At 43.8% G+C, this 22,406-nt stretch overlaps 1 protein-coding gene across 2 annotated transcripts; it reads right to left on the bottom strand.

The window, feature by feature from the left end:
* Nucleotides 1–1,687: 1,687 nt before the first annotated feature.
* On the bottom strand, nt 1,688–21,823 carry DHH (desert hedgehog signaling molecule). 2 transcript variants are annotated; one of them, XM_034412561.3, is made up of 3 exons: nt 20,846–21,823; nt 5,007–5,268; nt 1,688–4,080 (listed from the first exon to the last, which is right to left on the bottom strand). In XM_034412561.3, exons 1-3 carry the CDS (start codon nt 21,158–21,160, stop codon nt 3,413–3,415), a joined length of 1,245 nt encoding a protein of 414 aa, XP_034268452.2. In that variant the 5' UTR covers nt 21,161–21,823; the 3' UTR covers nt 1,688–3,412. The 2 variants fall into 2 exon arrangements, with proteins under 2 accessions (XP_034268452.2, XP_034268453.2); XM_034412562.3 differs by having other exon boundaries at nt 1,688–4,056; nt 20,846–21,384.
* Nucleotides 21,824–22,406: the final 583 nt, after the last annotated feature.

Below are 22,406 nucleotides of genomic sequence, written 5' to 3'. Positions count from 1 at the left end.
TACAATTTGTCTGCAGAGTAACACACATATCTGGGAATTCATTTAGCTTTGAATTGCTCAAAACAGGCAGGGAAATCTGATAAAAAGAGTAGGCTCTCACTTTTATCAGAATTTTTCCTCCTCCTCCTCCTCTCCCCTTGCAAAAAATTTATCTGCCTATTTATGCAATCTCAATGTTTATGTAAAAATGAGAGCTTTTCATTTCATGTATTAATCCAGTCAGTGAGGACTACATAAACATTTCCACCTTCTACCACCACCTCCAGGCACAGAGGAAATTAATTAGCTTTGCGTTCTAAGGATACAAATTCGAGGTCTGATTTTAATTTCTCAGGCATGATTAACAGCAGAGATCCCAATTAAAATTAAGTAATGAAGCTGGATTTTTTTTTTGTTAAAGCAGTGCAGAAAATATGACAAGCTTAATTTATATTGCGAATCCACCAGTACCAGCCTTATTTACTATTAATTGTCATCCACCGTCTTACCAAAAAGAACACATGCTGGGAAATCGCACTTTTTAATGAAAATTTCCTAGAAGGAAAATTTGCTCTGATTTCAAAATTGCCGAAGTGCCCAGGTTATTATTATTGTAAATGTATTATAGCTGCCCATTCCCATAGAACCTTTGAGCAGCTTTCTGTCTGTCACCATCAACACCTGTTAAGAAGGCTCCCAATTGCTCCCTTGCCAGAAACCCACACTGGGGTGAAGTGTGCAATTCAAGAAGAGTGGGAAGTGGGGCTAGACAGACATAGGGAGGACATAGAACCAGCCAGACCTCACGCCTACACACCCCAGTGTAAACAGTTGCCTCTGTTAGCTCCCAGCTCTCTCTTGACCTTCATTATACAAATGTCAACAGTAGGAATGCGAACCAGGATCAGAAGCGTATGAAATGGTGGCACAAAGTCAAACATCCCAGCAGGAGGCAACTGGGTGCCCTCCCAGGCGTGACTAGCTGTGCCAGCAAGCAAGTCGTGGCTCTGCAGGAAGATACAGGGCTGGGAGTTAATTGGCAGCTTCCATTGGCCTCCCAGCAATCTTTCTAGCCAGATGCACTCCTCTGTGGGCCTGATCTGAGTCTTAGCTTCATAGTTATAACTTTTTGCACAAGCAGCAATGAGGGTAGAACCCACGAATCTGTAAATGCATCAGAGATAAGTCTCACATTGGCACTGAGTCGGTAGACGCAGACATGTGGAAGATGCCATCGAAAATTTAGCTGGCCCAAGTGCATTCTGGGAAGGCTATGGGTGACCAAGATGCAGAAAGTCGAAAGCTACCCTGATCCACAAACCTGTGTGAATGCAAGACTGCTTAATTGTGTTTGTTAGAGCAATGGATCTGTATATATATATATATATCGAGGACCATATAATAGACCTTTGAGGACAAGAAGACTCTATGCCTATCTACGTAGTTTAAAACTCCTATCACACCATTAAGAGAATGGGGGCAGGCATGGCAAATATAAAATCACTCTACATCCCAGGTGAACAGTGCAAACTTCTGGGATAGACATGTGTATAAAATAGAATGTTTTGCCTGAATGAACTAAAAGATAAAGGGATTGCTTGCCAATGCTGACTGTATTTTTAATATTGTATTTTTCATCTTCTCCCTCCCCAATCTTTAAATAGGATATTGAAACAGATTCTTCAAGAAACACATCAAGACACCAGAGTCAAAGTAATTCTCTTTAGTTAAAGACACACAAAAATATATTGCAAAAAAAAAAAAGAAGAAGAAGAAGGGAGGCGTTAAACAGCCTGCAGAAATAACAGCTTGCTCCTTTCATTCATTTCCCTGTCAAAAACATCCAATTAGTATCTCCTACAGTACAAGACAAAGAAGTGGCAGACCACATTTAATTTACTACTTACATAAATATAAAAATAAAAACTCTGGAGTGCCAGTTAAATGTTACTCTCATTAATGTACTGCAGACTTAAGGGAGTAGCATGGATTTTAATCTTCATAAGGAAGTATTAATTTCCCATTCATCCCTTGCCCATAGTGGCAATAGGAAAATGCAGGTGGATCTTGCTTAAGATCCAAGGGTGTCAGAAAAGAGATGAGGCAGCAAGTCCAATGGCTATCCAGCATACAGGTAGTCCTCGACGTATGACCACAATTAAGCCCAAAATTTCCATCGCTAAGCAAAACAATTATTAAGTGAATTTTGCTCCATTTTACAACCTTTCTTGCTACAGTTGTTAAATGAATCACTGCAACTTGTTAAGTTAGTTACATGGTTGTTAAGTGAATCTGGTTTGCGCATTGACTTTGCTTGTCAGGAGGTCACAAAAAGTGACCACATGACTCCAGGATACTGAAACAGTCATAAATCCATGCCAGTTGCCAAGCATCTGAATTCTGATCACATGACCACAGATCTACTGAAACAGTCATGTGAAAAACTGTCATAAGTCACTTTTTTCAGTGCCGTTTTAACTCCACAAATGGCCACTAAACATATGGTTGTAAGTTGAGGACTACCTGTACCACCATTCAGTCATCATTCCGGCCTGGGTGGTTACGAGATCTCCCCCTGCAAAAGATTGGATTTGCCTCTTTTGCGTCTTTCTTGAATCCAGTGCTGAAAGAAACTCAGTAAGGAAAAGGATGCCAAGCTATACAGACACTACCCACATTCTGCTATAAGCCATTCTTATTCCATACATGGTCCCCAGCATGTTTCTTGACCTCCTTGGAAAAGCCCCACTGGCACTGGGTTAGACAGACCTTGCAGGTTTCCATATCACCTGCCCAAATTGAAGGGTCAAGCTAACCTGTTAGTTACCTATCCTCGAATGCATGTCACAGAAATGCTCAGATACATTTCTAAAGCTAGAGGAAGGTGAAAAATCTTCTGGTCATCTAGAAACGATCAGCATTTGTTTCTACTGTATACCTAGCTCTTTCCTGACTTATCCCATTAAGGCAACTGCAGGGGGAATTAAAACACACAAACAAAAAAAGCCACGGCTGACCTTATGCTGGTTTTATAAACCCAGACGATCAAGTCACCTATGGGAAAGCCATTCCACCTGCTAAAAATTAAGACAGTGGGTTTATTGACTTTGTGCTAAATTTAGGAGAACACAGCATGCCTCAGATATTTTTAAGCTCCCCAAACACATCTGTAGGAAGTCCAGCGCCTGTGATATGCAACCTACAGCAGGAGTACTGGTATCAGTTGACCTAATCCCTCAATCCAACTCCCACATGGCCACAAGCTAGTTTCTCTGTTGCAAAGGTTGATGCTTTAAAGGGACCTCAGCTCTAGAATCATTAGCTGGCCAAGGCAAGGAGATATGGAGCCAAGCAAATACTCAAGGGTCTCCCTTTTATCTAAAGACTTGATGAGTTTAACTTTGTCTGGCAAACAAGCGGACCAGCAACCCTCTTAGTGGCGAAGTGCATCCTGGCCCAGCAAGTCCCATGCCAGATGATACAGAACCTGTGAATACCAGTGCACGCCTGTTTCCTGAGCACTGCAGTTTCTGGACTCTCCCTTCAGGGACAGTAGTGAGAAGATGCCGTAGACGAAGCGTAGTGGGGCAAAGGCATGGTGAGCCCAATGGTGACTTTCAAGGACTGCATAGCAGGATGCCAGCACCCCATTGACCAGGATTGTGCCATGGGTGGTTAAGGGGGCATAGACACCAGTGCCCTCTTGCTGCCAAACCCGGACTACTCGGGCAGGATGCAAGAGAAGGTCGCCCCCCTGGTATGTCAAAACGGAGTCCCCCACACACACTCTGCTGGCAAACACAGGAGAGAAGTCCATTGTGCTGTTGACCGGGTCCCGTGCAACGAAGATGAGATGAGAGGATGTAAGCAGCAGCCGGCGAACAGGTTCTTCTGTCTCAATGGCCACGAAGAGGGTCTGCTGGTGTGGCTCTCGGTGGAGGAACAGCAGAACCTCACTAAGCGTCACTTGTCCGTTCTGATCTACGCTGAATACGTAGTCTCCGTGGCGCAGCTTGGAGAGGCTCCTCTTCTCGCCACTCCTCAGCGTCACAGTCGCATCGCCAGGGAAGCAGCCGCCTGCACGAATAGCCATGGAGTTATCTAGGGAATTTAACAGGCAACATCATGAGATGGGCCGCGTTTGGCTTCTGGTCTGGGCTCAAGGTTGAGGGCCTCCTGTCTTTGACTGCATTTGGGAGCCTCCTAGAGCAGGGGTATGAAACTTGTGGGTCGCGGGCCGGATGCGACACACGCTGGTCACCCCCACCCCCATTTTAGTGAAGCAGGGAAAATTGTGATATGTCACGTGATGACAATGTGTCCTCGTAAGTTTGATACCCCTGTCCTAGAGCATCTAATTTCCTTGCCAGGTGTTAATGCCAAGGCCAGTGGAGTCTACGGATAGTGGGAAAGGCACTGGACCTCAAACCAAGGATGATCCTTGCTGTAGGGAGAAGAAAAAGGAAGACTCCGAGTGCCACAAGGTCATTGCTGGCCTGGATGTCATGTATAACAACGTGTACGAAGGGGAAACAACCTTTTTAAAACTGTATTTTAATCATGGTATTCCCTTGCCAACATTTGTCTTTTAATGGGAATAATAATGGTTTCCTTCTGATTTTTGCTCTGGATTTATTCTGATTTTACACTGATTTTAAGACTGGCTTTGGGATTCTTTGAGATAAAAAGTGGTGGTGAGATACTTAAATAAAGAGATTTAACTCTATTTATGGTCTGGATGAGGAATTAATCTAGTTTAAAGTACAGTATTTATTTAAAACATTTATATAGCCGCTCATCTTATATCGAAGGATATAAGAAGACAGAACCATTACAAGTATTAATATGTTGCCTAATTTGGGGAAGTGCCAAGTCTGATGCTGCCCCCGCATTCAAAAATACTATTCTCTGTCTCTTTCCTCTGCCCAGGCAGGTAATGGAGCCTAGGAATCCTGCTCTTCAAATGGCTTCATGAAAATCCTACTGGCTCTACTATCCCCTTTTTATAGTTCGGGGGCTCTCTGTACCTGCTTTCACAGAAACATGGATGTGCGCCTTGGATTCATAGTACACCCAGTCAAAGCCAGCCTCCACAGCTAAGCGGGCCAATATGCCGTATTTCTCCCGGTCACGATCAGAGGTGGTGATGTCCAGTGCCCGGCCTTCATAGTGCAGAGAGTCAGGCAGGTGGTGTCCGTCTTCATCCCAGCCCTCCGTCACTCGCAGTCTTACGCCCGGCCACATATTCATGACGGCAATGGCCAAGGCATTCACTCGGTCTTTGCATCGCTGCAGGAAGCAAAGAGGTAGATGGCATTAAGATTCAAGCTGCATTGAAACAGAGACTTAAAGGAGGCTTGGAAGATGGAGGAGGAGAAGGACCATCCCACCAGCAATTGAACCAGCTCCGGTCCAGAGCCACTTTCAAGCTCTCGGGTTCAACTTTGTCACTAGTTCACTTTCTCCCTTTTTTAATTCTTAGTGCCCCACAAAGTGATTGGAAAGAAGGATCTTTGTCCTGATCATTAACTATTGTTTCCTAGAATACAGGTAATCCTCGATTTACAACTGCAATTGAGCCCAAAATTTCTGTCGCTAAATGAGACAGTTATTAAATGAGTTTTGCCCCATTTTTATGACCTTTCTTGCCACAGTTGTTAAGTTAGTAAGCTGTTAAGCTGTTAGTAAGCTGTTAAGTGAATTGCTTATCAGAAGGTCACAAAAGGTGATCACATGACCCCAGGTAGAATTAGCTCATTAGGTTGTGTTTCCTGTCTGGTTTACCTGGGAGGACTGGCATTTTCACAACCAAGCTCAGAGAGGACCAAGGATCCCACAAGACTGACAGTTTCTGCTTTCCCTTTGTGAGATTCCTTTTACCTTCACTTCATCTGCACAAGAAAATTAATTCAGGTTCAACTGGACAATCCTAAGGTGACTCTGTGTGACTTTGATTCCTTACAGCAATACAGTATCCTATATCTATTTCCTGTTAGCAAAGAATTGGCAAAACAAAAGAAATAGAAATAAGATATTGGTGTAGGATACTTCAATCTTAACAGTTAATGCTATGGGTATTCCTTCCACAACCCTTTACCTGCTAGGGAGGGCCTGTACCACAGTGGTGACACTTAGATTTGGCCTACAAATGGTTCCAGGTTCAAAGTCTGTCAGAGCAAAATGCCGATATTGTCCTGTATGATCATGCCGTAGATCAGGGGTGTCAAACTCAATTTCATTGAGGGCCGCATCAGGGTTGTGTTTGACCTCGGGGGGGGGGGGGGAGGCATGACCAGGGGGCGTGGCCAGCTCAACGTCACGCATGTTGGGGGCACCTGTAGTGGCCAAGGTCTAAGGCAGGACTTTCTTCAGACCCTCTCTCACTCTCATTATAATCTCCTTTCTTCCTTCCTTTTCTTCTTTTTCCTTCCCTCTTCCTTCTCTTCTTCCTTTCCCTCTTTCCTTATTTTTCCTTCCTTGCTCTCTTCCCATCTTTCCTTATTTTGCTTCGTCTTTCCTCTTTCCCTTTCTCCTTTCCTGTCCCTTCTTGCATGCTCAAATGCAAAAGGGGAAACATTTCTCCTTTTGTTTTATTTTTAGTTTGTTTTGCTAGCCCTCTGCCAGTGAAAACGGAGCCCAGGGGGGTCATGCGGACACCCTGCGCCCCGATTTCAGCCACAACGGCCTCCTATAGCCCTCCCTCAAGCTCCGTTTTCGCTGGCAGAGGGCTGCAGGAGGCCATCGCGGCTGAAAATGGAGCCCGGGAGGGCCTCGTGCGATCCTCCCAAGCTCTCTTTCTGCTGGCAGAAACAGTGCAGGCCGGTCCTTTGTTGTTTCAGGGTGGCCCAGTGGGCCAGATCTAAGCAGCCTTGAGTTTGACATTCCTGCTGTAGACGGACAGCAAAATTTTGGAATAAGTTGAGAAGTTCTCAGATTCAGACTCTTATTTTCTGCCAGGGGTTGAGTTTAATATATGTAACAGAACTCAATTAAACCCCCAATAAAGCAAAACATCCTTTAAACATCATTAATCATGTCTTTCTTCTGAATTGGAATGGAGCTATCTGCCAAGGGCATTTCCAGTTGGAAACCCGGATAATTAAGAAAAGTCTTTAATAGTCTATAATAGCTTTTTTTCTTGTATTTAGTTCATGTGTTTGTTAAATTAAATGAACAGAAAGATCACATAGTTAATCAGACAAGAAGAAAGCAAATAATTAGCTAAGCATGAAGGCAAGAATAAAAGATAAAAAATGCAGCATGTCTGCGAAAGCAAAAACCAATTCTGCATGAATGTGAACTTCTGCTTTTGAAGTACTTTTTCAGAAAAAAAACCTTGGATTTTTTAAATAGCCTTATGCTCTTCCCCCACTCCCATTTTCTGCATAGTCTGTTTATTAAGAACTAGGGGAAAAGGTGACTTTTAAAGTGGGAGGATCGGTGGGCTTGATCTTGGCCATTGACAATTAACTATTAATTCTTTGAAATTAGGCCATCTCTCTCCTGAAGCAGTCAGGTGGAAAAAAACACCAACTCAACCGCCCTGAGAAAAATACATTCCAATTCATTACCTGGTTTTTAATTAACCTGAATTTAGACCAGGCAGATTGGGGTAGGCAGATGAAAGATTACTTGACTGAATAACATCCTGTTAAATGTTCTCTCAAGATAAATGGGAGGGGGTTTTGTCCTGTTCCCTAGAGTGCCCCCTGGTGAAATCAGCTTTTCTTCAGGAGCTATTCCTACTCTCATCCTGAATCCTATCCTATTCTCTTGTCTCTACTTTCTTCCATCAATTTTTAGACTTATCTCTTTATTATGAACTGTATATCTCATAATCCTTACAAGGAGTCAGTCAAATATTCATGGTTCCAACATCTTTTCTCCCAAAAAGACACCTTCTGTGGCTTACAGGAGAGGAATTATGGTTTAAATATACAGGCTGTATCAAAAGTAATCCAGAGAGAAGGAAGGAAGGAAGGAAGGAAGGAAGGAAGGAAGGAAGGAAGGAAGGAAGGAAGGAAGGAAGGAAGTCTTATACTCCACCAGATGATCTAAAGGAAATCTGCAAACATAAGAGGAAATATTCCATACTTAGGAATATTTGAAGATTGTGTGTCAAACAATAAAGAAATGTTTAAAAGAAAATGGCAACCAGTTCAAAAATCTGAGGTAATTTATTCAATATATTCAATTCTATGAGGCCTGTTTTGATACATCCTATCTATAAACTTTGAATAAATTATGCAGATCGCTAAATTGCTTTAATGGCACAAAATATTCCAAAATGCAATCATTTGTTACTTAAATCTTTCCTTAACATATGGTACTTTTTAAAAATGACAATTCCTTTTATTTTTCTAAGTACCCAGAGTGCTGAATACTGCATTTATGTACAATGAATTGCATCACAGAATACACTTTAGGAATTAATTTTATATCTATGATATAGATATGAAAATATTTGAAAAATGTGTCTTCAAGTAAATACATGCATTATGCTGCTGAAATTATACTGTATATAGATTCCTGTTTCCTGTGGAATCAGTTTCCTGCCGCTTCATGAAACCTGGCTGGGTGATTTTGGGTCCCTCTCTCTCAGCCCAACTCACCTCACAGGGCTGTTCTTGTGGGAAAAGAGGAGGAGGAAGGAGGATTAGGTACGTTTGCTGCCTTGGGTTATTTATGAAGTAATAAAGGTGGTGAAAATAAATACCGTCTTTCCCTGAAAATAAGACCCTGTCTTATATTTTTTTTTGAACCCTGAAATAAGCACTTGGCCTTATTGCCATGTGCTCAAAAGCCGGATTGGGCTTATTATCACGGGATGTCTTATTTTGGGGGAAACAGGGTACATTGTATACATTTATATTTATATAATATTTTAAGGTATATTATCTATTAGTATTCATTTATATATACAATGGTACCTTGATATTCAACTGCTTTGAAACTCATTCAATTTTGTAATCAATGCGTTTTGATGCAAAAATTTTGTCCCAGTAATCATTGTTTATTTGGTATTCAACACACAAGGTAGAACTTGTCAGTGTTGGCTGCCTTCTGATTCACTACATTACTCCTCATGGGAAAAATCTGTTTGGTACTCATCATTTTTGGTACTCATCACACCACCCGGAACCAATTAGTGAGGACTACAAAGGTAGTCCTACAAAGGTACAAAGTATTAGGTATACCACTGTATACCTAATATCCCTGCCTCCTATTTTGTCTTTAACAATTTACATTATTTTAGGACTTAGAAATTCTGAGAGGAAGAAACAGTTATAGGTTGTCTCCAACCTATAGGCACAATTGAGCCCAAAATGTTTGTTACTAAGCAAGACTCACTTAACGTTTGGCCCAGGGGTGGGTTCTACTTATCATTACTACCGGTTTGCAGCAGGGCTGCGCGCGTGCGCTTCCTTCACTCGCATGCATGTGCACTCTTCTGCGCAAGCGCAGAAGCATTTTGTTGATGTCAGGGTCAGTGGGCAGAGCCTCCCGCCTGTTTTACTACCAGTTCTATAGAACCGGTGCGAACCAGGGGCAACCCATCACTGATTTTGCCCAATTTTACAACCCTTTCTTGCCACCATTGTTAAGTGAATCACTGGAGTTGTAAAGTTAATAACACAGTTGTTAAGTGAATGAGGCTTCCCTATTGACTTTGTTTATCCGAAAGTCACAAAAGTTGATCACAAGACCCCAGGATACTGCAACCATCATAAATACATGCCAGTTGCCAAACATTTGAATTTTAATCATGTGACCATGCAGATGCTGCAACCGTCATGAAATGGTCATGTCACTTTTTTCAGTGCCGTTGTAACTTCAAACAGTCATTAAATAAATGGCTGTAAGTTGAGGACTACCACTACTGTCCTCCCAAGCCAGAGATTGTTCCCTGCCTCATTTCTAGATGCTGTTGGACCCTCAAAATAAGGAAGTGTAATTCTGTCATGTAGATCAATCCAGTTATGACATGAAGCTATACGGCTCTCTAAGACCCAGATATGGGCAACCGGAACACCTGGCTGAATAAAATGACCAAAAAGAGGAAAGAGGTGGCGAAAGGGTGGGGGAACAGGAAGTGAGTGGGAGAAAAAGGCATTTCATTTAAAAAAAAACGAACAGCCTCGTCTATAGTGAAAGGAGCAAGCTAGAAGCCTAAAGAGGAATGCGAGAGGCTTCCCATGGGCTCCTGGGCCTGAACACAATAGCTGTTTTCCAGGCCCAGAATTACTTAACTCGGCGAGAATTCAAACTCCTCGGGTAGTAACAGCAAAATCATCAACTTTGCCACAAAGGACTCTTTCAGTCACTCCACAGGCCCGGGACTGGTGTCAACGCAGGGGGAAAAAGGGCACCGTAGGACGTGTCATAGATGGGACCTCATTGGGTGCCAGCCTTCCCCCTCCCCTTGTGACTCCCACTGGAGGTCCCACAGCACCCAGCAGGCTTCAGACCGAACAGCTGCTTTCTTGCAGTGGACTTTGAGTGGCAGGGAAATAGGAAGCTCCTGAGCTCCTCTTGGAAGATGGGGAACTTAGAAGTTGTCCATCTGGAATTAGAAGCTTCCCACTGAGGCAGGAGGTGCATGACTCCTTTGGGCTAGGAGGAGATTGTGAAGCTGGTGGCTGAACTACACCTCCCGGCATTGCTCCTCACAGTTCACACTGGTTGGGGCTACTGGGAGATGTTCAAAAATCGCTACAGAAAGGACAGAGGTCCATTATGCCCTGCTCTACTCCAGCAGCAACATTCCTAGCCACTTGATAGCAAAAAGCTATCACAACCTTTCCCCTCAAAATATATAATGCAGTTTTGAAACGCAAGGGTCTGTTTTTATGATCTACTTGAAAGGAGCACAGATTATGATGAGTAGCTAAATTTAAGTTATTTAGTCTAGCTGCTCGTGGAGTTTTCATATACTGAAAAGGGGAATTTACCAACTTCATTCTTAAGCTTGCAATCCAAAGGATTTGAGGTGGCAAGTCTTAAATAAAGGACCCATCATAAATTAGTGTCAATTTTAACAACCACCAGCTAAAACCAGGGGTGAAATGCTACCAGTTTGGACCGCTTTGGCTGAACTGGTAGCGATGGCGGTGGGTGGTTCGGAGAACCGGTAGCAATGGCAGCACAAGGCTCTGCCCACCCACCTGGTGGTTGTTACTTCCTGGTTAAAACCTGTTTTTTACCCTCTGCACATGCACAGAAGGGTTTGCGCATGCACGGAGGGTCTGCGCATGGGTCCGCGTGGCACGTGCACTTCCAAACCGGTAGGGAAGCTAAGTAGATTTCACCCCTGCTTAAAACCTTGTCTTGCTCCCAATGTCCTTTGCACTTGCTAGCCAGAATAGCAAGAAGAAGGACTACATTTGCTTTTTTTTACTCTCCAGCCTTTAAAGTAAAAGGACTAGAAACTGAATACACATGCAAGAAAAAAAATACAGATTCAGAAAAATCTAATTGAATATTCATAGGAGAGACAAGTAAGTTTATCTAACCACCCCCCAAAGATAATGAGAAGTTTCCTGCTACAGATTTTGTATCAGTGAATACTTGGTGAAAAAAATTACAGAATACAGAACAACAGAGCTGGAAGGGATCTTGGAGGTCTTCTAGTCCAACCCCCTGCTCAAGCAGGAAACTCTATTCCCGTGATGGCGAACCTATGGCACGTATGCCAGAGGTGGCACGCAGCACCCTCTCTGATGGCACACGAGCCATCACCCCAGTTCAGCTCTGCTGCGCATGCACGTCCGTCTCCCACCGGCCAGCTGGTTTTCAGGTCTCTGCCGTGCATGCATGGGGGACGGGATGCATGCGGGGGGCTCACACGCATTCATGGGGGGTGGGGCGCATTCACTGGGGGCCACGCGTGCATGTACAGGGCATATGTGCATGTGGGGGGCGCACACATGCATGGGGGGCGGGGCACATGCATGGGGTGCACGCGCATTACATTTTGGGGGTTCGGGCATTCGCGCCCGTGTACGCTTTGGGCACTCAGTCCAGAAAAGGTTATCCATCACTGCTCTATACCATTTCAGACAAATGACTGTCCAATCTCTTCTTAAAAACCTCCAATGTTCAAGCACCCACAACTTCTGAAGGCAAACCGTTCCACTGATTAATTTGTATCCAACCTGTTGAAAAGATTCTGCCTCATCTCCTGGCAAAGATAATTGCATTTTTTTCTTGAATGTCCCTTAATAAACATAGAGTGGAATAGGAGAGGAAAGATTTAAAAAGCTTCAGTTAATAAATTTTTGCCTTGGCAAGGCAATGTGAGTGCGGGAATATTCACTGCACATTTTTAGACTGAAAGAGAAGCTTGTTTTGCTTTGTATAAACATGTAAGTAACAGTTCAAAGAAACCTTGAAGTTATTCTCATATCAGAAGAGCAAAGCTGATAAAAGAGAACTTGGTTCAGCAGGAATTATTGGGCAGATCTCACCCCCTCTCCCAAAAGAGGGTAGAATTTTTACAAACTGAAATAAAAAGTTAAAACAGGAAAAAAAGCAACGAAGGTTATTACAAAAGGCCTATAGTCTCTGTTAAGACCCATCTTTTCGGTTTTTTTAAAATGTAAGATGCAATTTTAGACAATTTACCATCCTTATAAAATACAATTGCATTTGCTTCTGCACAGACATATGTAGCCTTTTAGTCCTGATATAGAATGAATTTGAGAGGAATTGGGGCTCTTGGTCTCAGGTGGAATGTAAAGGCAAATAAAGGACAGAAATATAGGATGAAATGTATAAAAAGAAGAGGAAAAGAAGAAGAACAGAAGATGGAGCCAAGTGGATTTTAGTTATGGCAACTGAGATCATTTGTTATCACAAACCTCAATATACAGTATTGGAAATTATTTTTCTAGCTTCTTTGCCCTCCCCCAAAGCAGATAAAATTTTGACATGGGCACATTTGGAATTTTGAGGACGTACTAGGGACACTTTCATGCACTTGCCATAATTTCACAAAATTAACTACTGCATGTAGTTGTGGTTTAGATATTTAATTACAGGTAATCCTCAACTTACGATGACAGTGGACAGTGGAAAATTTCCGTTGCTTAGCAAGACGGTTGTGCCCCCATTTTATGACCTTTTTGCCACAGTTGTTAAGTGAATCACTCCAATTGTTAAGTGAATCATACAGTTAGGTGAATCTGGCTTCCCCCATTGTCAGAAACCGGCAGGGAAAGTTACAAATGGTGATCCCATGACCCTGGGACGGTGCAACTATCCTACATTCGTGCCAATTGTCAAGTACTCAAATTTTGATCACATGACCATGGGGATGGTGCAATGATCGTAAGGGTGAAAACTGGTCATAAGTCACTTTTTTCAGTGCTGTTATAACTTTAAACAGTCACTAAACAAATAGTTATACGTTGAGAACTACCTGTAGTTTCTAGGTGGCTTTGCTCCATTGCTGGGTAGCATACAACCTAAGGCAATTAAAAATAAAATAATACAAAGATTCTACAAAATACTCCAAAAAAAATCCCAGCAGCACCCAAAAAAAGATCCCATAAAGCAGGGCTGTCTAACTCCCGGCCCATGGGCCGGATGCGTCATGAACTGGGCACGCCCACACCTAGTTTAGCAAATGGGAAAAAAGTTGTGATATGTCACATGATACCACCGTGATGATGCAAGTTTGACACCCCTGCCATAAAGGATCCACCACCGCCCTCTCTAGTCCCAGGCCTGGGGGAAGAACCAGGTTTTCAGGGATTGTTTTAAAAAAGAGTTGAAGGCAGAGGGGGATACAAATCTCCACAAAATCCTTTCTTGGTCATCAGTGTGCTTGCTTTCTGCCTCCAACTTATTTTGGGGTAGGGATGGTGGCAGTCATGAACAAGGCACAAGGTGTAGTCACTTGCCATCATTATTAACTAAGAGCGCCTCTGGATCTCCCTGAGGTCCAGAGGCCTTTTTGCAAATGGAGGTGATGACAGAGGTTAATGCTTTGTTTTGCAGTTGTGAATTCCCAATCAATTTAAATATTCTCCCTAAGTATACCCAACTACCCCCAATTATGGACATAGTTATGTCCACGCAGAAGTCAGGTGGGGCAAGAAGCCTCCTTAGCATGAGTGGAAGTATAGGGTGGCAACCTAGTTATTGGCACCAATTTGCCTCCTTCTCCGGTGTATTTAAGACAGAAAGCACGCCTCCCTTCGGCTGAAAAACTCTAATGGCAAGAGGAGCAAGGTTATTAGTCAGCTCCTGCGCATGAACAAAATGCATTCCTGAAGTCATTCTAAGGAATATTTATAATTGTGGTGTTTAAGCCCACATCACCCAGCTTCCTGTCTCCCCTTAAAGCAGCCTCTAATGCCCCAGAGGAGCCATTAAACCTTCCTGTAATTCTTCTCTTTGTTCTTTGCACACCCCCTTAGCTATTCAGAGTTGAATGACTGCTGCCAGCCCACCCTGCCTTCAGATGGCATGCTATGACTCAGCAGCAGGAAACTGGAACGAACTCAGCTTTCTACCCACCAAAGGCAAAATGTCATTGTCCCAGAGAAGTACAGCTCTTCTCTCCCACCTTCCATGCCCTTCTTTTCCCTCACCACCAAGTTTTCTACCATCCGAAGGCTTCAGACAGACCTGAAGGAACATTGTCTGGTTTTTCAAGTAAAGGAATAAGCTACACTTGCCCAAACTCAGTCCACCCTTTGTAGACACAATGTGATGGACTATATTGAACATCTGTAGGATTTAGGCACAAAACCAGTGGTGGGTTGCCGCCGATTCAGACCGGTTCGCAAGAACCAGTAGTAAAACCGACAGGAAGCTCCGCCCACAAACCCGGACATCATCATAAGTGATCTTCGCATGCGCGCGGGCGCGATGCGAACCGGTAGTAAAGTTAAGTAGAACCCACCCCTGCAGAAAACCATCCTTAGGTTATCTCCGCTGGTATCATGCTACCCATTCATCTTTGATGGCACTCCTTGGTTCAGGAAGAAGCTGGAAAGTTTGGTACAAAATTCACCTTCCCTTCCTAATTTTACAAGCTACATCCATGTAGAAAATGCTCCTGCCAAATGAAACAAGGTGTGACAAAGATGGCATTAAAGATCTGTAAATATTAGCAGTTGGTAGTGTTTTCTTTCTTGCTGCCCAGATGAATGCAATATTTTCTTTTCACACCCTTTTGGATCCATTTATCCACTATTTGTTAAATGCATTTCAGTTCTCCTGCCATCTATTTCTATTGTTCTTTTGAATATTTGTTCTTATTTCAAGGGCATATACCATAGCATCTTTTCAAGCAATTTGATCATCATACTTGCCATATTTGATAAGCAAGCTGGAATATTGTGGTTCACTCATCATGTCTGACTTTAAAATTGCAATGGTGGATTCATCCATGCTAAGCCAAATGGGATTTCAACATCAGATACTGCAACTAATTTCCACTGTCAGAATAGCCTTCACATATCTAAGTTCTTTTGAAGGCATCTTAATTGCTGGCCATCATTGTGTTGTCTGACAATAAATCCTATATGTTCATTGTTGCATGATATGAACAAAAGGTCTATTTGACAATTTAGATTGGGGTGTCAAACTCACATCGTCACAGCGGTGTCACGTGACGTATCGGGACTTTTTTCCCCTTCACTAAACCGGGAGTGGGCGTGGCCAGTGCGTGATGCATCCGGCCTGTGAGCCAGGAGTTTGACAGCCCTGATTTAGATGCATTAGATGATTTAGATGCATTAGTTACTCTGAGTAGAGAGGCAGACTATAAACCAAATAAATGAATTTTATTTGACAATTCTGGTAGCACTAAGCACTGTCCTAATCAAAACAATATTGAAGGAGATGAATATTGTGTCTCAGTAAAAAAAAAAGAAAAGAAAAAAAATGAGGGCACTTCAGAATGCTCTGTCTATAACAGATCAATGTATCTAAGACTAAATAGGAATTTCCCATCCACCACTCAAATCCCAGCCTCAATCAATTCATTTATTAGAATTAATAATTTTAATCCTCCTGCAGTAGGTTATTTCTAGTAATGAGTGGAAGCTCCTCACAAGGAAATCCAACAAGTGAGAGTAATTAATCTATGGACAGCTTGCCACCCAGAGTTGTAGGTGCTCCATTACTGGAAGTTCAAGGTGGCATAAAGATTTCTGCCTTGGGCAGGTGTTGGACAAGAAGACTCCGAGATCCCTTCCAGCCCTATGATTCCATGATTTCTGGCTTAGAAGTCCTCCACCTCTTCCTGGGTCCCCTGATAAAGCCTTAATCTTTTCTTGGGGAACAACCTGAGCCATGAGGCTGTTTACACAACCCTCATCAGACAGCAGCCATTTTGTCACACTAGATGATGCAGATGCGATGGGAGGCAGGGCCCTCCATCAGCCTCCAGAAGGACCATCCTCTTCCAGAATTATATCAAATATTCCAGCCCATGATTAAAATACTCCTTTTTTAAACATTATAATATATATCTGAATTTGCTATTTTTCCTCTTCCCTCCCATAACTTTTCTCTTTTGTATATTAAGCCTGGGGATAGGCCAGGGGTGAAATGTAAAATTTGTTACTACCAGTTCTGTGGGTGTGGCTTGGAGGAGGGGGGGGGTAATGTGATTGGGTGGGTGTGACCAACTTTTTTTGAAAAAAACTTTTCAAAGCATTTTTTCTAATGCTTTGAAAAGCCTCTGCTGATCAGGCAACTCAGCTGGGATTGTCAGAGAGGCTTTTTAAAGAAAGCTTTGAAAAGCCTCTGATGATCCCAGCTGAGCCGCACGATCATCAGAGGCTTTTTTTTTTACTTTTAAAAGCATTTTTTCGTCGGAAGATGTTGTAGAAAAAATACTTTTAAAAGTTAAAAAAAAAAAAAGCCTCTGATGATCGTGTGGCTCAGCTGGGCATGATGGGGGGTGGGGGGCCCACAGGGATTTTTTGCTACCGGTTCTCCGAACCACCCGCCGCCATTGCTACCGGATCGGGCGATCCGGTCCGAACCGGGAGCATTTCACCCCTGGGATAGGCTCCTTTTTAAAATTGTATATACAGAGTCCAGGTGACCCTTGAGTTATGACCATAATGGAATCTGTCCATCATAGTCGTTAAATGGTTGCAATCATTAAGGGAGAAATTCATATGACTGCCTCACTCAATGATTGCTGTCCCAGCCCTCTCATATGTGGAGACTAAGCGATTGCACAGGTTATTAAAAGAACGGAACAAAGGAACTGCCTACTGAAAGAAAGCAGGCAGTTCCCCTCAGTGCACCGAACCAACGTGGTGGGTTACAGCTTCCTTCTTCCAGCCCAGCACATCGGCTCCCCTCCCACCGTGCACTAGAAAATTAGTCTTTCTCTCTAGCTGCCCTGTCTTCCCTAGACTGGAGAGAAGCAGGGGTGAAATCCAGCAGGTTCTGACAGGTTCTGGAGAAACGGTAGTGGACGTTTTGAGCAGTTTGGAGAACCGGTAGCGGAAATTTTGAGTAGTTCAGAGAACCGGCAAATGCCACCTCTGGTTGGCCCCAGAGTGGGGTGGGAATGGAGATTTTGCAGTAACCTTCCCCTGCCGTGCCCACCAAGCCACACCACACCATGCCCACCAAGCCACGCCCACAGAACCAGTAGTAAAAAAATTTGGATTTCACCACTGAAGAGAAGCATAGGGCAGAGTGGGGAGATGGCACACTGCACAGAGAAACAAGATGGCTTGCAACCTTCCCTGTTGACTTTCTTAGCAAACCATCAGGGAAGATTGCAAATCACATGATCGTGGAGGGCTTGGCCAACCTGTCCTAAGCCTGAGTGGGTTGCCAAGAGCCCAGATCGCAATCGCATAGCCGCAGAGGTGCTGGAATGGCTATAACTTTGAGCACCAGTCGTAAGTCCCTTCTTTCAGCATCGTAATTTTGAACAGTTGCTGAACGAACGGTCGTAAGTCGAGGACAAGAATAAAATTTGCTTTACCAGAATAAACAAAGCCAATACTGCTGTGATAGCACGCATGCATCTCTATGAAGTGGACCTCCAACCACGCCTTGACTACAGATAACGGGAAACATTGACCAGAATCCTTCCCAGCTCAACATAAAAGGATGGATTATAATCAAAGGATCCCAGGCATTAGATCTGCTGGGGAGAAGCCAGCTTCATTTGCCAATAAATTCTTCTCTTTCTCTGCGTAATGGCACCCCCAACATCAGGATTCTTCCTACCCATCAATGGATAATCTGCCTTTGGTTCTGAGAATTAGCACTTACTTTTCACTATTGGTTTTGGCCTTGTAGGCATTTCAAATAATGCCTTTGAAGTGGGGGAGAAGGATTTTTTTTTTTTCCCAGTAGGTCTCCAACTACTGAACTACAAAAGTAGCTAACCACATTTTCTCCTAGCAGGCTGTGTAAATCCTGCCCATGCCTTAATGTACGGTTCAATGTATCAGATGATTAGTAAAAATGGGGTGAAGAAACCAAGAATAAGTCATCCATCAATTAGCGAGTCATTATGACCATTGTATAATAGCTTCTGATGACCTTCTGGTAATCTGAATCTTTTAGATTAAGAAATGGAGATGGTTTTGAAGTCACTTACATTCCTATTTCACAGGATGGAGCAGGAAGAACATTCAGAGACCAAAGAGAGAGAGAGAGAGAGAGCAAGAAAAGGACCAAATAAAAAGAGGCATATTTAGCAAAGGGAAAAACTGAGGTTAGAGTCTATTGCGTAAACAGCCTCATGACCCCAAGAAAGGATGAGGGCTTTCTCAGGGAACCCAGATAGAGGTGGAGGATTTCTAAGCCAAAAATCATAGAATCATAGGGCTAGAAGGGATCTCGGAGATCTTCTTGTCCAACACCCCTGCCCAAGGCAGGAATCCTTACACCATCCTGAACTTCCAGCAATGGATCACCTACAACTCTGTGAGGCAAGCTGTCCATTGCTCTCACTGTCAGGAAATCCCATTTTAGTTCCAAGATGGCTCGCCTTGTGAGGAGCTTCCACTCATTGCTAGAAATATTTACATATATTTAGAAATAACCTACTGCAGGAGGATTAAAATTACTAATTCTTTCCTTTACAGTAGAGAACAACCCTTCAACCACCTTTGGCTAAAATTTAATTCCTTATAATCTGTTTTAGATTTGGAGGCTGGCAAAACCAATCACCTTCCTCACCTGCATTACAAGTTAATTGATCATACTATACAATGATTGTGATCTCTATTCAGATCTTCAGAAATGTTCATTTCAGATTTGGAATGACTTTCAATAGCACTTCAATAGCACTTCAACTTATATACCGCTTCACAGTGCTTTGCAGCCCTCTCTAAGTGGTTTACAGAGTCTTTGTTAATGTGTTGCTCCTTTTTCTTTTGAGGTCCTGGAGGTATTCCTAATTATTTGTTTCTAAACGGACCAGCCTTAGCTTTTTTTAAATTACTTTTGGCCTAACATATCACTTGATGTATATTAACTAACTTAATGTTTGGCTCACATGTAACTGTTAATTGCATTTGGGTAGTTCTGAAGCAATTCTTTTTTTTCCTTCTCCCTCTCCCCCACAACACACAATGTGTGTATATAATCCTTGCACAGTTTTATTTTCTGTACATTTCATGAAGTGGGTTGTGATCCAAGAAAGCTGGTTAAGATAATAAATGTAACTCTTCCATAAGATGCCTCCTCTTTTTGCAGAATTAATAAAGGCTGTTTTTTCTCCCTAAAGAACACTAAAGCGCCATTGTTTCCCTCACACAGATTAATTAGATATATATAATGTTTTCCCTTTTTTTCCCATTTAAAATGTTCAAGACAACATAGCATGCCACTGCAAATCACACTAATAATTAAACTAAAGAATTAAGAATTGCAACGATGCAGTACTACTCAGAAAAGTTTATGTGCACTTGAATAACAAATTAAAATCCAATTGACAATGGTTTGGTCCACTTCAGGGCAAGCATTTTTCTACCCAAGCAAGCATTTGGCCATTTTCCAACAAAATACTGAAGTACCTTTGAGTTTCTGTGATACTCTGAAGCCTAAGCAGATGTTGTAACTGCACAGCAAAACACAGGAGACATTTTAAAAAGAAATGCCAATGCCAGCATTTTATAGGTGCATACACAAGATTGGTCATTGTAGCGGCATTTCTTGCTTTGGTATCAAAATGTCTCAAAGAAGATCTGTCTTAAAGACTTGAGAAAACAGAAAGAACAAACAGGCTATTTGCAGTACGAAGGGGCTGATGGAGTCCTGCAGTGCTTTCTCTTTCTCTGATATGGGAAATGTTAGCTAGGCACTATAATAAAATTTGGTAGGCGCATCTCTGCTGGGATTAGCCTAGAAATTTGCTACTGGCGCTTGTTTGCCAATTCTGTTCTACCCCCAGCCATAAAGACCAAGACAACCTCCCCCCACAGAAAATTAAATCCACAGCATCTCAGAACGACGTCTCTGAACTGAAGAAACCTCCTGAAATTAGCAATAGCTCCCTGAGATGGCTCTGTCTAGACCTGCAGGTTTGGACTCATTCTGTAAGGAGCTATTCCCAGATCAAAGCCTAAAGAAACCCAGAGTGATAACATTTTATCATTTAAGACCAGCAACCTGGTAGAGGGAAAAGCCCAGGGGCTAACGTGTATAAAGGGAAGTACTTGGGCCCAAGGCTGCAGACCTGTTAAATCCTCTGATCTGTTGGGTGCACTTGCTCAGGTTACTCAAGAGTTAAAAGGAGAGGCTGTCATCCTATGCTCAGAGTCACAGTCTGCTTTGTTGCTGCCTCACACGTGCCAGGGCTGCACCAAGCTTTGCAGGGCCTTGGGGCAGCCGGGCACCACCCTTGCCCCCGAGGAGCACCCACCTCTGTCATCAACCGGTCAGCACCTGTATTCTCTTCATCCTTAAAGATGATGTCAGGGTTGTAGTTGGGCACCAAGACCTTGAAGCGCTCCGAGTGGCGGCTGATTTTGCCCTCGGCTTTGCCACTGGCCCCCAGAGTCTGTTCCGCCACGTTGGGCACAAACTGCTTGTACTGCAGCGGGGCCAGGCTTCTGCGGCTGGACTGCTTCCGTCCTACCGGTCCCCTGCCTGGGCCACAGCCCTGAGCAGGGCACAGGAGGCAGCTGGTCAAGCAAAGCCCAAGCAGGTTGACCAGGGTAAGCCTGCGCCAAGCCATCTCAGCCAGATGCCAGCCTAGCTGGCCCTCTCCTCAGTCTCCGCTGGTCTCCAGGAGCGCAGTCAGCTGGGGTGAGCATCACCCTGACCAGGCTGCTGGGAAGCCGAGGGGATTCCTCCGCACTCCCATCCCTTCAGGAGCCCGCTGCTGGCAGGAAGGTCTCTCTGTGCCCTGCGTCTCCTCCCGCAGTGCCACTGCCTGGCCCCCATACGCGATTCTGGCCCCTCCCCGTGCCAAGACACAGTGGCCCTTTCAAAGCCGCCACCCCAGCTCCCAGCGCTTTCCAGAGACCAGCCCGGCTCTTCCTGCCCCCTGGCGTCTCTCCCTGCCCAAAGCCATCGCGGAGCCTCCTTCCCCAATGGCTGGCTACCGGGCGACAAGGAGCCCCAGACGGGGAGGCGAGCGATGCCACCCTTCTCGTTACGGGCGGCGGGGAAACGTTGCTCCTGCTGCCCGGCTCCGCCTTGAAGTCCGGCCCCCAAGAGTTGCTGTGCCGGCCACATCCTTCCCAGGGCCGCCTCTCTCCCTTAAGCGGCAGGGGCCGATTCCCGGAGGGAGGGAGGGAGGGAGGGAGGAAGGCGCACCCTAAGGATACCAACCTAGCGCGCAATTCCCGCGGCGGGGATTCTGCCGCCACCTCCCTGCCCAACCTCGGAAGCAGACAGCCGCCTCTTGGCTGTGCCAGCCTGCATCTTGGCGCCCCCTACTGGGCAGGCCGGGGGTCCCGCGATTTACCTTGCACGGGGAAAGAGCTGGGGTGTGTGTGGGGGGGGTGCGACTAATGAAATGGTGTTTTCGGAGTGAGATTTCACTTTCGGAGTCCTTTTCTCTCTCCCCGCTTCGGTTCCAGGATTCTTTAAGCTACACTGCAAGTCACTACACCTCTGGCCCTCTTTGCCTGAAGATTGTCTCTCTACCACCTAGTGTTGCCAGGTGTCCACTATTTGAGGGGACAGTCCACTTTTTTCACATTATGTTCACTATTTTTTTTCACAAAACAGTGGACATTTTTTTTATTCAAAAGCTTTATGATGAAATTAAAATGTAATTTAATATTTTACATATTATTATATTTGATGTTTTGAATTTTAAGTAAGGTTTTGAAGTGATTATTTTAATACGTGTTAAAATGTTTGTAAGAAAATATATAATTTAATTGTAATTTTTTTTAAAATTTTTTACTACTTAACACCCCCCCCCCCTTGTCTGCTATTTTTTGGAAGCAGACCTGGCTATCCTACCACAC

This window comes from Pantherophis guttatus, chromosome 2, assembly GCF_059756535.1.
Source record: "Pantherophis guttatus breed Tessera chromosome 2, ASM5975653v1, whole genome shotgun sequence".
NCBI classification, from domain to species: Eukaryota; Metazoa; Chordata; class Lepidosauria; order Squamata; family Colubridae; genus Pantherophis; species Pantherophis guttatus.
The sequence above is the reverse complement of the archived record's forward strand: the minus strand, read 5'-3'. Positions and strand labels throughout refer to the sequence as shown.

Coding starts and splice junctions, on each gene's coding strand:
- DHH (XM_034412561.3), bottom strand. CDS start 21,160: ATGGCTTGGCGCAGGCTTACCCTGGTCAACCTGCTTGGGCTTTGCTTG. Junction 5,269..20,845: donor CTGACCGGTTGATGACAGAG/GTGGGTGCTCCT, acceptor TGCTTCCTGCAG/CGATGCAAAGACCGAGTGAA. Junction 4,081..5,006: donor CCATGTTTCTGTGAAAGCAG/GTACAGAGAGCC, acceptor TAAATTCCCTAG/ATAACTCCATGGCTATTCGT.